At 42.1% G+C, this 19,872-nt stretch overlaps 1 protein-coding gene across 1 annotated transcript in view; it reads left to right on the top strand.

Moving 5' to 3' along the window:
• The window catches only part of VEPH1 (ventricular zone expressed PH domain containing 1), a 529,573-nt gene that overhangs the window by 141,481 nt on the left and 368,220 nt on the right, over positions 1-19,872 (top strand). The window contains exon 6 of the mRNA XM_044289371.1: positions 5,850-6,059. Within this exon, the coding sequence (XP_044145306.1) occupies positions 5,850-6,059 (210 nt within the window). The remainder of the gene's footprint in view (positions 1-5,849; positions 6,060-19,872) is intronic.

The following is a 19,872-nucleotide window of genomic DNA, read 5'->3' as shown; positions in this document are numbered from 1 at the left end:
ATAGGGGTAGGGGTGGGAAGAGGCTGAATGTAAGAGGTGGGGGAAATGTTTGATTTCTACCGACCAGATAGGGGGGGGGGGGTTAGAAAAAGGAGAAGGGGAGGAATGGTTGTCTTGGGAGGTCTAGCAGGGTTTAAGGTGAAGGGAAAAAAAAAAAAAAAAAAAAAAAAAAGGCGACAGATTTGAATGAGTAGTATTATGACATGGAATGTACGCGGGCTCGGAGATAGGGTCAAAAGGGTAATGGTTTTTGATAATGTTACCAGACATCTCCCGGCTATAGTTGGACTTATGGAGACGCATAGTACAAAAGATAAGATAAATTGTTTAAACAAGAAATGGGCCCGGTATCAATATCACTCATGTTTTTCTACATACTCATCCGGAGTTAGTGTATACATTCATCACATGGTAGATTACCTCCCATTTGACGAGAAAATAGATGAGAGGGGTAGATATGTATTCCTTCATTGTCAATGGAATGGGATTGTGTGTATTTTGGCTTTTGTGTATATACCCCCCCCCCCTTTTTCTTTAACGGTCATCCATAGACTAATGGAGTATGCAGACTCTAGAGGCAAGTGTCCCATAGTAATAATGGGGGATCTTAACAATGTTATGAATGACGAATTAGACAGATACTCTGTGATCCCGAAGGACAAACAGCTGACTGGGCGACAATCAGTGCTGGGGAAAATATCGCAGGAATTATCATTAATAGATGTATGGAGATACCTATATGGTGATAAACTAGGGTTTTCCTGCTTTAGCAGGGGAAATAAAATAATGTCCAGAATAGATCTGGCACTGGTTAGTTCAGATTTAGTAAATAAGATCTCCAGCATGAGGTATGAAGTAAATAGTATCTCAGATCACTCCCCTGTTTGCCTGCAGTTTAAAATAAATCAAAGATTAAAAAGTCGTGAGTTTCGTTTAAACCCACACTGGCTGAATCTAATTAAGGAGGAAGACGATATTAGAATGGATATAGAGGAGTTTTGGAAATATAATTTGGGATCAGCAGGTTCAGGGTATGTTTGGGATGCTTTTAAAGCATTTCTACGTGGTATTTTGGTTAGCAAAATTAAGGGCCTGAAGAGGGAATTTGCAGAACAGGAGAGAGAACTGACAGAGAGGATAAAAAAAATAGAAGTAGAACTTATGAGGAAGAAAATCCCTGAACTGATAGACCAGCTGGATCAAGCAAAAAGGGCATTGAGGAATTATCTGATGGACAAGGCACAACAAAAAGTGTTTTTTGAGGGGGAACAATATTTTAGGGAATCTGGGAAGTCAGGAAGACTTCTCTCCACACTTATACAGAGTCAAAGGACAGGAAATAGGATTGGCGGTGTTGAGAGGAGAGCTGGGGGGATGGCATCCAGCCTGAGAGAGATAGAGCGCGAATTTATTGAATATTATAGGGGCCTCTACTCCTCGGAGGGAGGGGGGGGGGGGCTTGAAGAATTTAGAAGCTTCCTGGAGGGAGTATCGATCCCCAGACTCTCGGAAGAGGAGATGGACTGGCTGAACGCCCCCATTGAAGTTGAGGAATTACGAGAGACACTGAAAACTATTCAGGGGAACTCCAGTCCTGGGCTGGATGGTTTCCCTTACGAGATATATAGAAGATATGGAGATGTCATTCTTCCAGTGTTAGTGCAGGTCCTAAACGAGTCAATGGATAGAGGCGAACTCCCGCCCTCCCTCTCGGAAGCGGTAATAAGTTTAATAGGTAAAAAGGGTAAGGACGAGAAAAAGGTGGATTCGTATCGCCCCATCTCTCTTCTCAACACCGATTTTAAAATATGTGCTAAATTACTTGCAAACCGCCTAGGAAAAGTTATCGCGAAGTTAATACACCCAGACCAATCAGGGTTTATACCCAAACGCCAGGCTCAGACCAACATTCGACGGACATTACTGAACATGCAGATGGGAGGAGAGGGTGCCCATTCCATCCTGTCCCTGGACGCTGAAAAAGCGTTTGACAGGGTGGAATGGGCATACCTATGGAAGGTCATGTACGAGTTTAATTTGGGAGAAAAATTTATCAAATGGGTACAGCTTTTATATAAGAACTCGAAAGTTAGGATAAAAATTAATGGAGAAATTTCAGAGCCAATACCTTTGCAGAGGGGAACTCGTCAGGGGTGCCCTCTCTCCCCATTATTGTTTGCCATGTTTGTGGAACCATTGGCCTGTAAGGTCCGGGCAGATGAAAAAAGTAAGGGGGTTTGGGGGAAATGGTGCATTGGATAAAATATGCCTCTATGCTGATGATATTCTGTTTTTTGTGGATGGAGGGGTACCAATGGTACTGTACTTGATGGAAATAGTAAATCAGTTCGGCCTTATCTCCGGCCTTAGGGTGAACTGGACAAAGTCGGTATTACTTCCAATTGGCCAGGAAATTGGGCCAGAGGAAATTAAGGTCAAAATTCTGAAATCCACGGAGTCGTTTGAATACCTGGGCATTAAAGTTAGCTCAAGGATACAGGAGTATTTAGAACTTAATATTGAGCCTCTTTTAAAAAGAGTCAAGGAAAAAACAAGTACCTGGCAAAAATTGCTGATACGACAAGTGGACCGAATAGCGATAACAAAGATGGTCTTATTACCACAGATCTTGTATGTTATATCATCCTGCCCAGTCTGGATAGGGGATCACTTTTTTAATGCACTAGAAGGAGTGATAAATGATCTTATCTGGGGGAAAAAAAGGGTCAGACTGAAACAAAAATATTTATGGCTAGATGAGGAAGATGGCGGCCTGTCCGTCCCATGCTTTAGGGGTTATTACTTTGCATCCCAGCTTCAGTGGTTAATGATGGAGGATGACAGACTGCGCCGCTTTTTGGAGGGGGAACTGAAGGGTCTCCAATATAATATCATTAGTACTTTAGAAACAGGAATGGTAAAAATAAAGGGTAGGCAGTGCCCAATCAATAATATGATACACTTAATTTGGGTTAATGTTAAAAAATTACTAGGAATAAATCACTCACTAGAGATCTCCCCCATTTGGGGAAATATAAATTTGAAGGAATTTTGGAAGTTTGAAGACTTTGTATTTTGGGATAAAAAGGGTATTAGGTTTGTGCACCAGATGGTGGTGGAAGGAAAGTTGAAGACACCAGAGGAAATGGGTCTTAATATAGATAAAGATTGTCTCACATGGTTTAGATATGCTAGATTAAAACATGCTTTCGATAAAACGGAGAATAGAGAATACTTTACCACGAAGCACTCAGATTTTGTTGAATTTTGTTATCAAGGAATAGGGAGTAAAGTGTCAATCTCACAGATTTATAAAAAGAATATGAAACTTTGTAAGAAAAAAAATATATATATACATTTTCCGCTAACTTGTGACAAAAAATAAAAACTTTCATGAACTCGCTATGCCCATCAGCGAATACCTTAGGGTGTCTACTTTCCGAAATGGGGTCATTTGTGGGGTGTTTCTACTGTCTGGGCATTGTAGAACCTCAGGAAACATGACAGGTGCTCAGAAAGTCAAAGTGCGTAAATTCACATTTTTGCACCATAGTTTGTAAACGCTATAACTTTTACCCAAACCAATAAATATACACTTATTGCATTTTTTTTTATCAAAGACATGTAGAACAATAAATTTAGAAAAAAATGTATATAGAAATTTTACAACAGAAAGTGAAAAATTTTGGTCAATTTTGATTAATATCAAAAAAGTAAAAATGTCAGCAGCAATGAAATACCACCAAATGAATGCTCTATTAGTGAGAAGAAAAGGACGTAAAATTCATTTGGGTGGTAAGTTGTATGACCGCGCAATAAACCGTGAAAGTAGTGTAGTGCAGAATTGTAACAAGTGGTCTGGTCATTAAGGGGGTTTAAGCTAGGGGAGCTGAGCTGGTTAAAGGGAATGTGTCCTCTATTTTTATTTTTTACAAACCGGATAATCAAACACATTCCTTTTGCCTGATCTGTTTTAATATTGTGATTGTAGATTTGTTTATTCTCTTTTCTATACGTAATTATGGATAATAGGGCAAACTAAATAGGAGATGTTCATATACCCCTATAGGTCTGTGATTTATCTAGACATACTCTGTGACCCGTTCAGAGGCAATTGTGCAGGGATGAGTAGGTGATCTGTGTCCATCATCTATTGTGAATAGAGTGATCCTGTGTTACCAATGTTACCAGTTATTGTAATCCTGCCTGTGAGAATAATAGGAGCACAGCAGAAAAGTGATCTCTAGACAGTGCTCCATCAGTCCCATAGAAGTAAATGGAGCAGTGGACCGATAGGTGCACTACTGCTCAGTTCAGATAGGGGAACCCATGATCTCAGGGGGTCTTAGCGCTCAAGCCCTCTATAATATGGTATTTATCACCTACCCTGTCAGGGGCGTATACAATTCTCCCAGGGTTCCATAGCAAAACTTACTATAGGCCCCTTACCCAGTTTCCCAATATGCTTGTCTCAATCACTCCCAGGCAATTCAGAACTCAAGCCACAATGCCGCAGTTCTCTGACAAATTTTCATTTTCTTTTAAGCCGAAGAAATTTTAATTAAAAGAAAACACTGCCCTAAAATTTTGGAAAAAGTTGAACAGGTGCTTCACAAATGTGGTGCTTATTCTGAGCGCTATATTTATCAATATGTTTACACAAGACAATTGGTATAAATACATTGATAAATGTCCATCTCTTCTATTACAAAGCTGTTTGCCTGCAGCCACCACTAGGGGGAGCTCCATGCATAGGAATTTATATACTTACCATTGATCACTTTGCACTGAGCTCAACCCAATGCCTACATAAAAAAACATTGTTTTCTTTCCGAGAGAAGAGGAAAGCATTCAATGTTGTGCCCCCCTTCCTCCGGGCCCTGTTGCCTTCATGTGGTCTGTCTACAAGGTACACCAATGTAGGCAGATGTGAATCCTATGGGTAGGTGATAAATCATTTTGTGGGAGCTTTTCACACCAAACAAAGGCTCTAAACATGGTGTGAACAGAACCTAACTTTTCAACACTGCACTTTCATAATTTCTGTAATGTTGCCATAGTCATAATTTTGTTTAAAGTAAGAATGTATATTTCAAATGTGTTTGTATTCAGCCAGAGGACAACCTCAGACTCCACAGAAATCACTTGAAAAGGTTTTTTTCTTATCTAAAAAAAATTATTTTGTTATTTAAAAAGAATATGTTTACAAATGAGAACTGCTTAGTTTGGCATGTCTCCTTGTGTCACTTAATACAGTAATTAGTATTGGTGCAGAACTATGCCTACGTGTGGCCCTGGGCAGGGTAACAGAGTACAGATATAAGCCAAGGCGACCTGTACATTTCTCTGACATTATCACACTAATACTTCATACAGTAAATCCCACAGTAAACATTACCTTAGTTTCCTCCACCAGTCCTGAGTACTAGGTGGGTTAAGTTTCTGGATAATATAGGGACTTAACCTAATAAATAGTCCACAACGGATATAAAAAGCCATTTAACCCTTTTTCCCCCGGAGGTTTTTTGTGTTTTCATCTTGTACTCTTTGCCTTCCCAAAGCTATAACTTTTTTATTTTTCCGTTCACATAGCAGTATGAGGGCTTGTTTATTTGCGGGACAAGTTGTGTTTTCCAACACCACCATTTATTATTGCATATGATATAGCGGTAAGTTTTTTATTTACGACGTTAAATGTGCGATAAAACTGACCAGTTATTTCATTTTACAGGTCAGTATGAATCTGGCAATACCTTATATGTATAGTTTTTCTTGTGAAATTTCACCCTCCTTATTTCCAGTATATTCTCAAATTTTGATCATTAGTAATACTTTTGTTTTCCTCTCAGGTACTTTCAAGGACTGTACCCCTCCTTACAGAATATCTATCTGATCAAAGTTACAGTGATATTGTCGTTAACATATTATTAGACATTTCATCATATGAACCAATGACCCTGGCTGGATCTCTTTCTGTGTTAAAAGGAATTGGTGAACATTTCCCATGTCTTATTGGACAGATAGCAAAGATTTATGGAGCAGTGGGACGTGTGGATGAGGTATGTAACCACTGATAAAAAAGGGGTAGAAAAGGAAAACTACTTTGACGTAAGAGTTAGTCATAATCAATTTATCTTACGGATTTCAGCAATAAGGATGTTCATTTATGTTGCAGTGAATAATAAGGTTAGAGGTTGTGAGATTAAAGAGTTCAAGTTTGGTTTAAGGTAAATAATTTAGGTATGAGCATACAAACAAATGTGAGCATGCAAACAAATTGAGAGTTCAGATGCATTGCCAAATTTCTAAATGACATACTATAGGGTCTTAGGGGTTTCAAATATTAGTCATTATACTTTTTTTTTTAATCAACATTGGTCAGCATTTTAAAGGGGCTTTCTTGGATCAGAATATTGAAGGCTTATACTCAGGAGGCCATCAATATCAACTCGTGGGGGGTCAAACCCTTGTCAGTCTCTTGTCAATGTTTGAAGTGGCTGTCGTGCTTATGTGGGAACCCCAGCTTATTCTTTTTTTATATTGGTCTATTTACCGTACCCGCACACCCTCTGCTTAGTAGCTTTATCTCATTCAAAAACAAAATGTTAAAAGAAACTAATTTTATCTTGTTTTCCTTCTCTTCTTTTGTAATGGGCAGTATTGTTGCGAAGCACACATATTAGTATCCCATAAAAGGAATGTTTTATGTTGTACATGGAACCCTATCTGTGGGTAGCTTATTGTACAGCTGGTGTAGCTGATCAGATTGATATATAGTCATGTGAGAAAAGATTCGTAGCAACCAATCACAGCACAGCTTTCATTTTGTACTCTAAAACAAATGAGAGCTGGGCTGTGATTGGTTGATATGACAAAAGACACCGCTTAATAAATTTGACACATTTTTTAGCTGTCCATTTGCCACAGACTAAAATTTTTGCCAGCTATGGTCTGGAATAGATTTCAGATATAAGTTACTCCAGTTTGCCGGCATAAAGATGTAGCAGAGTTAACAGTCACACTTGGTGAGTTATCACATCTAGTTAACCCATTATGATTGTGACTGTTAATTCTGCTACATCTGTAAATTATGAAAAGTACCATGAGCTGTGGAAAATCCTAAAAAGTCTTACATTTTTCCTCATAGTGTGGCTTGTGCAAATATTTTGAGACCTTTGTTTCGCCCGAAAAAACTTCCACTTGAATGTACTGAAAGAGATCCAGGTTATAAAAGATTGCACTACCATTTACCATTTTATATTTATGTTTGGTCGACATTTTTTGCATGTATGTTGATGTCCAATAAAAAGATATCCAGCAATCGCATGTAAGAATAAAATTTTGTAAGCTTTATTCACATAGTAAAATTTAAAACATGGTGATGCTGATCCGTTTCGGACTTTACACAGGTCCTTAATCAGCTATGTCCTTTTATTGGACATTATCATTTATGTGTTCACCTAGGAGTCGACCTGGAAGTATCCTCTGCATCATTTACTATTTAGCGTTGTCATCACATGAGAGGCGAGCTGTGATCTGTATTCACATTGACCATTCTTGCATTTTCTCATTTCTGATTCTTTTCAATTTGGTAGATGATTTACCTGGTTGCTAGCCTGGACCACATTACTAAATGTAAAATAAAATTACTAAATGTAAAATAAAATTATTAAAATAACATTACTAATTAATAAAATAAAAAAATGGTAAATCAGAATTTCATAAAACCTCAATGTATACTTCTGACCGCTCACGGTCATCAGTCCCATTACAATATATATTGTAATGTATATACATGTGTCCCTGACCTAGAAGTATCAAGCTTATTCAGGTATGTCTACCTTATGATTGGGACCATCTCCACACTTTTAGCTTTGCCAGGCAACTTCAATATGAAATTTTATAAATTATAAATATATACCTCCAGATCAGGACTTTCCTTCACAAAAAGAGTCTAAAGGCAACCTCGGGTAACCCACTTTTATTATCTATTTTCAAAATAAAAATTAAAGGTCTAAAACCTATCTACAATCTCATGTATACCAACACCATCTCCATTACATCTAATAAACCTAACATGCAGATGCAGCTCACACCTTGAGGCAGCTATGAAAACCATGTTCTATTGCTATCTACTGTAGTTCTTTTGTTGTATTATTTTATTAGTTCTTCCTTTTGCCGTGGGATTGTCTACTCCCACTTTATGACGTGAATATACTGACATTGTGCTTTGGAAATTGTTTATTATTATGCTCTGTAATGTAACCAAAAATCAATAAAGATTAATTTAGTAAGGCTTTTGATACTGTCCCACATAGAATGCTTATCAATAAATTGCAGTCTTTGTGCGTGGACTCCCATATTGGTGAATGGATTAGACAGTGGCTGAGGGACAGACAACAGAGGGTTGTAGTCAATGGAGTATATTCAGACCATGGTCTTGTTACCAGTAGGGTACCTCAGGGATCTGTTCTGGGACCCATATTGTTTAATATCTTTATCAGCGAAATTGCAGGAAGGCCTCGATGGTCTTTTTGCTGATGAGACAAATATTTGTAACAGGGTTGATGTGTCACCACCAGACATCTGAGAAGCTCTGACAGACGTCCTTCAGAACCTCCTCCTTGAGGTTCCTTTTGTTTTGCTTTCATTTTCTCATCTCGTTAGCCTCTCTCAGCTGTCATGTAGTTGCACTGATTGCATCCCTTTAAATCCCTTCCCATACTGCATCACTTTGCGGTTTATATTACTTCCTGGAGTGTGTGCATGCTGATGCTACTACTGAGTCTTCTACAGATAAGTTTTGTTCATTCATTTGTGTTTTCCTATTTGCTGGATCCCAGGTGACCCTGACTTCCTCCGTATCAAGTGTAGGGAGCCGGTGGTCGTGTCCCCTCACTATTATAGGGTGTTCAGGTGTTATACAGTCGAGGTACGAGGATATGCGATCATCTACCATTGAGATTTTCGCATAGGCTGAGCAGTTAGGGAGAGAGCCAGGTCTGTTGCAGGGCTCTCCCTTTTGTTCCTTAGTTTTGGATCCAGTCAGTCGGATCTTCATTTTGTGTCTTCTAGTTTTCTGTACACCTTCCGTGACATTATAAACCGCCAAAACCGTCTCAAGCATGGATCCGGTTTCACTTTTGACTGAAGACATGCAGGGTCTTTCATTGGAGGTAGCAGATCTCCGTAAGACTCTTTCTCAGTTTCAGGTGACCGGTTCAGCTTGCGTTCATGGAGTTTGTTCTGAGCCTAAGATCTCGCTCCCGGATACGTTCTCCGTGGGTGATGAGAATTTTGTTCGTTTTAGAGAGGCTTGCAAACTCCATTTTCGCCTACTTCCCCATTCCTCTGGTGATGAGGAGCGGAGGGTGGGGATCATCGTCTCGCTGCTCAGGGATAACGATCAGTCCTGGGCCTTTTCGCTGCCGGAGGGGGCACGGCCCCTCCGTTCAGTGGATGCATTTTTTTTAGCCCTGGGTCAGATATATGATGATCCGGATCGTATTGCTCTGGCTGAGTCTAGACTACGTCTTTTATGCCAGGGTAAACAGTCCGCAGAGATATACTGTTCAGAATTTCGGAGATGGGCAGCTGATACTGGTTGGAATGATGCTGCACTCCGAAGTCAATTTTGCCATGGTCTTTCAGAGGGATTGAAAGATGCATTTGCCTTTCATGAGGGACCTACCTCCTTGGACTCTGCCATGTCTCGGGCCATTCGTATTGACAGGCGTCTTAGAGAGAGAGGAGAGATCACTCCTTCCTGTCATACTCAGTCCAAGGACAGTGCAGCGGTCTCATTCAGTGCACAGGGGTCTCAGTCGCTCTAAATCCCTTCTGAGCAGGAGCCCATGCAGCTGGGTTTGATTGCCTCTAACAATAGAAGATTCAGTCCTCATAGGAAGGTTTGTTTCTGTTGTGGGGGTATAAATCATTTGGCAAATGTTTGTCCCTCTAGGAGATTCAGGCAGTTTTTTTAGAGTAATAAGTTAACAAAAAGAAAAAAATTCTCTAAAAACGTTCCATCTGTTACTATTGGCAAGGTTGATGCGGAAATTGAAGGTTTTCCGTTTGCTTGTAGTTCCCATTTTGTCCTACCTGACAGGGTGGCGCTAGAGAGCAAGAACATTTTTTGTGAGATTTTTGTAGATAGTGGAGCAGCTGTCAATCTCATTGATAATCAATTTGCTATAACTCATGGTTTCCAGGTATGCACTTTGGGAAAGGATATACCTGTTTTTGCTATTGATTCCGTTCCACTTTCTCAGAAATCGTTAAAGGGCATAGTTCACAATATCCGTTTGATTGTGAGTGATACTCATGTTGAGGATGTGTCATGTTTCGTCCTAAGCGGGTTGCCTACTCCTCTAGTGTTGGGGCTACCCTGGCTCACTAAACATAACCCCACCATTGATTGGCAAGTGAGGCAAATAAATGGTTGGAGTGACTTTTGCAGAGAGAATTGCCTCATGACATCTGTTTCTGAGGTTTCTACTAAGACTGTACCATCTTTTCTCTCTGAATTTTCAGATGTGTTCTCTGAGAGTGGTGTTCAGGACTTGCCCCCTCACAGGGAGTACGATTGCCCTATTAATCTCACCCCGGGCGCCAAGCTGCTTAAATCTCGTTTATACAATCTCTCCCAACCTGAAAGGGTCGCTACGCGTGCTTATATCTCTGAGAGTCTGAGAAAGGGACACATACGACCCTCGATGTCACCTGTTGCCGCTGTTTTTTTTCTGTGTTAAGAAAAAAGATGGTTCTTTTAGACCATGTCTGGATTTCAGGGAGCTGAACAGTATCACAATTCGTGACCCTTATCCGCTTCCTCTGATCCCGGACCTGTTTAACCAGATTGTTGGGGCTAAAGTTTTTTCCAAGTTGGATCTAAGAGGGGCATACAACCTGGTCAGGGTCAGAGAGGGAGACGAATGGAAGACAGCCTTCAATACCCCTGAGTGCCATTTTGAGAATTTGGTTATGCCTTTTGGTTTGATGAATGCTCCAGCCGTCTTTCAGCATTTTGTGAACAGCATTTTTTATAATTTAATGGGGAAATTTGTATTAGTGTATCTAGATGACATTTTGATTTTTTTCTCCTGATTTCAAAACTCATAAGGAACACTTACGTCAGGTCTTGCTCATCCTGCGGGAGAATAAATTGTATGCTAAACTGGAAGAATGTGTGTTTGTGGTTCCAGAAATTAAATTTCTGGGGTTTCTTCTCTCCGCTTCTGGTTTTCGCATGGACCCCGAGAAGGTCCGCGCTGTGCTTGAGTGGGAGCTTCCTGAGAATCAGAAGGCGCTGATGCGTTTTTTGGGTTTTGCCAATTATTACAGGAAGTTTATTTTGAATTATTCCTCTGTTGTTAAACCACTCACTGATATGACTAGAAAGGGGGTAGATTTTTCCTCCTGGTCGGTAGAGACGCGTAAGGCCTTTTCTGATATCAAGGAGAGTTTTGCTTCCGCTCCCATCTTGGTACAACCTGATATTTCTCTACCCTTCATAGTTGAGGTTGATGCTTCTGAGGTGGATGTGGGTGCGGTCTTGTCTCAGGGTCCCTCTCCTGCCAAATGGCGACCGTGTGCCTTTTTCTCGAAGAAACTCTCCTCCACAGAGAGAAATTACGATGTGGGAGATAGGGAGTTGTTGGCCATCAAGTTGGCTTTTGAGGAATGGCGCCATTGGCTAGAGGGAGCCAGACACCCTATTACTGTGTTTACTGACCATAAGAATCTGGCCTACTTGGAGTCAGCCAAGCGTCTGAACCCGAGAAAGGCCAGATGGTCTTTGTTCTTTTCAAGGTTTAATTTTGTTGTCACATTCCGCCCTGGGGTTAAGAATGTGAAGGCGGATGCCCTGTCACGTTGTTTTCCGGGAGGTGGGAATTTTGAAGACCTGGGTCCCATTTTGGCTGAAGGTGTGGTGGTCTCTGCTCTTTATCCTGAATTGGAGGCAGAGGTTCAGGTAGCCCAGTCAGAGGTTGTTTGTGCCTCTCGCTTTAAGACACAAGATTTTTAGGAACACCACGATACTGTCCTTGCTGGGCATCTGGGGGCAAGAGCCACAGTTGATCTCATCGCTCAGAGATTCTGGTGGCCGGCGCTTCGTAAGTCGGTTGAGGGTTTTGTGGCAGCCTGCGAGACCTGCGCTCGTGCCAAAGTCCCTCATTCACGGCCATCAGGTCCTCTCCTTCCGTTACCCATTCCTTCCCGTCCTTGGACACATCTGTCCATGGACTTCATTACGGACCTGCCTCGTTCCTCGGGAAGACTGTGATTCTGGTGGTGGTGGACCGTTTTAGCAAAGTGGTGCATTTCATTCCTTTTCCTGGCTTGCCCAATGCTAAGACGCTGGCACAGGCATTTATTGATCACATTGTCAAATTGCATGGTATTCCTTCAGACATAGTCTCTGATAGGGGCACAAAGTTTGTTTCCAAATTCTGGAAGGCTTTCTGTTCTCGCTTGGGAGTTTGTTTGTCATTCTCTTCTGCTTTCCACCCGCAGTCGAATGGTCAGACAGAGCGCGTCAATCAGAATCTGGAGACATATCTGCGCTGTTTTGTGGCGAAGAATCAGGAGGATTGGTGTTCTTTTTTGTCCCTTGCTGAGTTTGCTTTAAATAACCGTCGTCAGGAGTCACCATTTTTTGGTGCATATGGGTTTCATCCGCAGTTTGGGACATTCTCTGGAGAGGGGTCTTCTGGTTTACCTGATGAGGACAGATTCTCCTCATTTTTGTCATCTATTTGGCAAAAGATTCAGGATAATCTAAAGAGCATGAGTGAGAGATATAAGCGTGTGGCGGATAAGAGACGTGTGCCTGGTCCGGACCTGAATGTTGGTGATCTGGTGTGGTTGTCTACTAAGAATATCAAATTGAAGGTTCCCTCCTGGAAGTTGGGTCCTAAGTTTATTGGGCCTTACAAAATCTTGTCCGTTATCAATCCTGTTGCCTACCGTCTTGATCTTCCTCAGACTTCGGATATAGGGTTGAAGCACTAGAAAACACGGCCCAAGACCTGAGATCGCACGCTACAGGAGTGGCAGACTGCCTGAATAGTCACGCAGCTGAGCTCAACAGAGCATTTGCATTGCTGGAAGATCAGGAGAACCGCAGCCGAAGGCGCAATATTCGGATAAAAGGCCTACCTGAATCCTGGGCTGCGGAATCACTCCGCAAAGTTGCAATGGAGATCTTCACAGATTTGCTAAGCCCGAACTCCGCTGAATCTATCACCATTGAGCGAATACACAGGGCTTTAAGACCCCTACCAAAACCGAACGAGAGGCCAAGGGACGTAGTTTGCGGCCTCTTATCGTTTGTGGACACAGCACGTGTTATGGAGGCGGCGCGCACAAGAAGCCGTATTGTTTATGACGGCGCAGATATTGCGCTATATCAAGATATCGCACCATCTACACTTGCGAAGAGGCGGATATTAAAGCCCCTGCTAGATGCGTTAAGGGCACAGAAGATACCGTATACGTGGATGTACCCCTTTGGACTATCGGTACTCAAGAACGGGAGACGTATTGCTATTCATGTACCAGAGGACCTGGAAGGTGCGTGGGATCGCATTGGTATCCAACCCATTGAGGTCCCCTCATGGCTGCCTGTGACCTTCCCAGCAGCGCTCCCACTCTTGCAGCGGCAAACGGAATCCTGGAAGAAAGTCCAGCGAGCCAAGACCCCCAAGACATCCAGACCCCAGATAGAAGCTTCGGATCCTCCGGCTTGAGACGTCTAGAAAGGGGATACGGTGCAGTATTACTGAGGACTTAGAGGGACATAGTAGTAATGCTATTGCTAGATCGGTCCTTACTATTGAACAGAGTCGACCCTCCGGGGCGCTCTAGTCTTCCTTCATCCACGTTCTGGGATTTGAAGATGAGTAGACATCTCTCTTAAGGACACACTGTCACCTCTAGTTTAATCCTCAGGCGGTCAACATGTCATGTTTGTATTTTATTTTCTTGGTTGTCGATTTTCAAGCGACATTGATTGTTACACTTCTTAACACTAAGTCGTCCATCTGTTAGTTGAAGTAATAATTAGGATGACATTAATCGCAGATGGGTTGCTATCACCTCCCTGCGAGATTATGTATGTACTGATACGCTGTTGTTAAACAGATTCATAGTATGTTAACATATGTGGAATCATATGGGAGAAGTTACGCCGATGGGGTTCTCCTATGTGAAACCACGACTGAGACTCACGCTACCATACACAGTTTCTTAATAGTGTGTATTCCGTTTATTTTATCGGGATTCTGAACCCTGTCCTTGCATGGGATTGCATTTGCGATTCACAAGTACAGGTGAAATCCAGTATAACACGATTTATATCTCCTTGCTCTACTTAATGTTATAGGTATTCTGTTGTTCATAACACTCTCTAGCTCAGAGGATGGCAAAATACCTCTCTCTTCTCCCCCTCCCCCCCTCCCACCCCCCCCCTCCCCCCCCTCCCACCCCCCCCCCCCTCCCCCCCATCTATACCTCCCCCCCCTTCATTTGAATACTTCTTACATGAGCGCCATCAGGGCTTGTATGTAGAGATGAGCGAACTTCTGTTTTAAGTTCGGCGTCTAAAGTTCGGGGGCGGGTTAGCGGAGAATCCCGATCTGGAACCGGATATGGATTCCGACTTCCGTTGTGGTCCGTGGTAGCGGAATCAATAATGGCCGATTATTGATTCCGCTACCACGGACCACAACGGAAGTCGGAATCCATATCCGGTTCCAGATCGGGATTCTCCGCTAACCCGCCCCCGAACTTTAGACGCCGAACTTAAAACAGAAGTTCGCTCATCTCTACTTGTATGTATAAATGTGTATACACAGGTCACCAGAAGGAAAAAAAAAAAAAGTTCTAAAGCTGGTTACTGAGATGTCTGGACGATGCGACCAGGCTAAAAGTTTTTCTTGTTCATCCCCCCCTGCTGTCCACATACATTAAGGGTTTTTTCCCTACGTGGCAGCTTACACTTACTAGCTTCAACCCTAGTAGTTGTTCAACTATATTATTCTCTGCATCTTTCTTGATCTTTTTGTTTCTGATCTCTCCCCCACCCACCCCCCGTCTTCCTTGACCTCCCCCTATTGTATCTTACTGACCTTGACCTGTCTGGTAGACGATTGATTATTAGGCATATTAGGCATATTGCTCGACATTCTTAATTAAGAGTCTAGGCGCCACAGCTCATTTAGAATGACCGATATAGTAGTTTCCACATTTAACGTAAAAGGCCTTAATACGCCTCAGAAAAGGGGTCAGGTTATGCTTGCCCTCAAAAAACTTGGTTCTCAGATTGTGTTCCTCCAGGAGACGCACCTCCACCAGAAGAAAATGCCAAGATTTCCGAAACGCCCATTTACACATTGGTTTCATAGTACACAACCAATATCGGCTTCTAAAGGTGTTGCCATAGCAATACACCAATCAGTGCCATTTACCCTTCTAAAGCAACATTCGGATGCGGAGAGAAGGCTTCTGTTAGTTAAGGGCTTAATAGCAAACAGCAAATTTACATTGGCAAATTTTTATGTCCCCAATAAATCACCAGTTCGCTGGCTCCTACAGGCCCTAGACACCCTCAAGCTTTTTGCGGAGGGACAAATAATCCTAGGCGCAGACTTGAATCTTGTCCTAGACCCGGCAATGGATTCATCCTCCACTAAGTCCCATATATCACAGAAACTCCTTAGCAAACTCCACAAGAAACTCCAGGAACTACACCTAATAGATGTGTGGCGTAGCCTCAAACCCTCAGTCAAGGATTATTCCTTCTACTCTAGCCCACATGGGACATACCAGAGGTTAGACTACGTTTTGACTTCTGCATCTTTTCTTCCCAACTCTAGGTCGGCTGAAATTGGAACTATCACGGTGTCTGATCATGCACCATGCACGGTGACCTTCTCCCTGGCCTCCCTACCGAACAGAGAATGGAGTTGGAAACTGAACGAGTCCTTATTACTCAATCAATCTCACTTGGATCAGGTTAGGACACAGCTGTTGGAGTATTTTGCGCTCAATTCACCCGCACACAGCTCACAGCCCATGGTATGGGAAGCCCACAAGGCTTTTATCAGAGGGTGCTTTATTTCCCTGGGTTCCAGAGTTAAGAAAGAGAGACAGAAAGAAGTAGACACACTTTTGGGGAAAATAGCAGAAATAGAAAAGATACACAAAGTTTCACTGAAAACAATACACCAAAAGGCTTTGACAGAGCTTAGGTTACAACTCCGTGACCTTCTCAACCAAAGGGTTATAAGGCAGATGCTGAATTTCCAACATAAAGTGTACGCGCACGGTGATAAAGGGGGGAAGTTGATGTCTTCTCTGCTAAAGAAAGCTAAAAACATAACGTTTATTACAGCCATAAAAAAACTAAATGGTATCCTGACACAGGAAACACCAGAAATAGCCAGGGCCTTCAAAGAATTTTATTCAGCCCTATATAATCTCCACGGGGGGGACGCACCTGCCGGGGATCTACATAAAGAACAGAATATTAAGGAATTTCTAAGCTCCCTACACCTGCCGAACATATCTAAGGAAGATTCTACATACCTTATTAGCCCAATAACGACGGAAGAAGTGACAAACATCCTTAAAAGTTTCCCACCGGGCAAAAGCCCAGGGCCGGATGGTTTGCCCTTACTATATTATAAAAAATTTCAGGACATCCTAGTTCCTAGATTTACGGTGGTTTGTAATGCCCTATTACAAGGTGATTCCCTACCCAGACAGACACTAGAATCCCATGTTACCCTAATCCCTAAAGAAGGGAAGGACCCCCAGAACTGTGGCAGCTATCGTCCAATTTCCCTCCTGAACCTGGACTTAAAACTCTGGGCCAAAATCTTGGCATGCAGAATGAGTAAGCTTTTACCAAGTCTGATAGGACCAGAACAGTCAGGATTCGTCCAGGGGCGGGAGGGGAAGGATAATACCCACAGGATCTTTCATGCCATACACATGGCTCATAGAAAAAGGATTCCCCCTAGCCTTACTAAGCATCGACGCCGAAAAGGCGTTTGACAGGGTCAATTGGATGTTCATGAAAATGACTCTGCAGAGGTTTGCCTTCCCGGAGGTGTTCATACAGGCGATTCTAACTCTCTACAGAAACCCCTATGCCAGACTAAAAGTAAACGGCACATTGTCGCCGGCTTTTGATATCACTAATGGGACTAGGCAGGGCTGTCCCCTGTCTCCCTCATTGTTCATATTAGTGGTAGAGACACTATTGCAGTTAGTCAGACAATCAACTGATATTACGGGGGTTAAATACGGTCAAAGAGAACTAAAGTGCACTGCTTTCGCAGATGACTTATTGTTCTTAGTAAAAGATCCTGAAAAAGGACTAAGCCCCTTGATAGAAAAAATAGACACCTATAGCTCGCTATCAGATTTTAAAGTTAACCATTCCAAATCTGAGCTCCTAAATATATCCCTCCCAAGATCTAAAGTAACAACTCTGAGAGATCAGCTCCCATTCCAGTGGACTAAGGGACCGATTAAATACTTAGGGATTCATATTCCTAAAGACACCAAAGACTTATATTTGCATAATTTTGCCCCCCTCCTAAAAGAAATACGGGATTTACTTCACACTTACAACCTGCCTTACCTCTCTTGGATGGGTCGGAACAACATCTTAAAAGCCTATGTAATGCCCAAAATCTTATACGTTATGCAGTTAGTCCCAATATGGCTTCCCAGATCCTTTCTCTTAAGTATAAGAAGTATGTTCTCTAAATTTTTATGGAATGGCAGGAAACCTCGTGTCTCTCACAAAATCCTGGCTAGAAGGAAGGAACAAGGAGGTTTGGGTTTGCCAGACGTTGCCAGCTATTATAAAGCAATTCAGCTTAGTAGGTGGCTTGAGCTGGTAGATCCTAAAAGACAACCAGATGTACAGGCTATATGCAGACATAGTGCAGGCCAAAATTTTCAGAAACATTTATGGCTACCAGATAAATACACAAATAGAGATGTAGGCGTAGACCCCATGCTCATTGGACTAGGAGAGGTCTGGAGAGAAATGAGCAAAACTTTGGCACCTAGCCCATCTCCACTGATGCCGGTAAGCCTTATACCGGACCTCCTTAATAAAAATGGTAGAGACAAGCCGCAGCTATGGTCTTATCTCGCTTCGACTAGGCTTAGCGAAGTCACGCCTGAGCTGGAATCTTCTATCCTCAAATTGCTCCCAAGTGAAATGGTAGACTCACCAGGATTTTTTCTCATGAAGTCCCATATTAGAGCTGTGTGCGGGGAATTGACAGAGCTGTGCTCACTGCAGAGATCCATGACTGATTTTGAGAAATTGATACGCGCACCAACCATGGTCGCAAGAAAGGTTGCAAAGCTTTATCCTTTGGTGGGAGGCCTGGGAGAACCACTGAAGCCCCTATATCTTAGGGAATGGGAAAAAGAGTTGGATAGAACCCTAAGTGATACCGAAGTTAAAAAAGTACTAGCAAACTCACATGGATTCTCAGTTTGTACTCGTTTAAAAGAAAACCAATCCAAATTGCTGACAAGGTGGTACAGAACACCTGACTTCCTTTTTAAGAGAGGATTGTCTGATACAAGAGAGTGCTGGAGATGTGGAGAGGGAGTGGGTTCATTGTCACATATATGGGTGAAGTAGAAACAATAATACGGAAGCTCACAACCTCAGATTTTAAGCTCAAACTGGAAATGGTGGTATTATCCCTTCCAGCGTCGGATTATGCTCCGTCAAAAAGGAACTTAGTCTCACATCTCCTAGCAGCAGCCAAGATGATAATCCCTCTACATTGGCTAGACACGGACCCTCCCTCCGTATCTGAATGGAAGGCTAAGGTTAACCAAATATGTAAATTTGAGGAGATGACTGGGTGGATAAACAGATCCAATGATAGGTTCCTGAAGTTGTGGGGCCCCTGGAGATCTCTGGCGGAGGTGCCTCCTGGTGGTAACAGCACTAGTAGCAGTAATGCCAATACCTGAAGTAATCAATGTACGTCAAGGTCCTTCTTTTCCCCCTTCCCCCTATCCCCCCCCTCCCCCTCCTTTCTGACTTTCTCTTTACTCTCTACTGATCTCTTGATCTTCTATTGTCTATTTGATGGTTCTTATTGGCTGCGTGCTTATGTTCTCTGACATGGCCTCAATAGAGAGCCCAAGGGAAAGATAACAGACAAAGGTGCAATCAGAAACATACTTTTTCCCCCCTTTATGAGTGGGAACGTCTGAGTAGTGGATGGAAGGAGGATCCACATCTGAACATAAATAAGCTGTTAGAATATATACTATGTGGCTTCTTATATGACCATCTGTGACCATGAATATCATGTTATGCCAAATGTATTTTTCTTGAAAACTTGAAAATAAAGAATAAAAAAAAATAAAAATAAAAATCTGGCAACTAAAATGTAATGTTGATAAGTGCAAGATAATGCACCTGGGGCATAAAAACCCAAGAGCAAAATATAAAATCAGTGATACAGTCCTAACCTCAGTATCTGAGGAAAGGGATTTAGTGGTCATTATTTCAGAAGACTTAAAGGTAGGCAGACAGTGTCATAGTATTCAGTATATTGGGCCAAATGGTTCTTATCTGCCGACACATTCTATGTTTCTATGTTTCTATTTAAAAAATAATCAGCTTAAATTAGATCAGATCAAGTGTAAATCTACAAATCTCCCAGAATCCCAAATCATGGAATAATTAAGCCTTCCGCAATGTCGATTTCAGTCTCCTCAAAACTGTGTTTTTAGGCAAACCTTGTCTTATTCACAGGGTATTCTTATGAAATAGAGGGCTATGGGAAGATATGTATTTAGAAATGTTTTTTCCCA

The sequence above is a fragment of the Bufo gargarizans genome, chromosome 4, assembly GCF_014858855.1.
Source record: "Bufo gargarizans isolate SCDJY-AF-19 chromosome 4, ASM1485885v1, whole genome shotgun sequence".
Lineage (NCBI taxonomy): Eukaryota > Metazoa > Chordata > Amphibia > Anura > Bufonidae > Bufo > Bufo gargarizans.
This window is presented reverse-complemented; position numbering and strand designations above follow the sequence as displayed.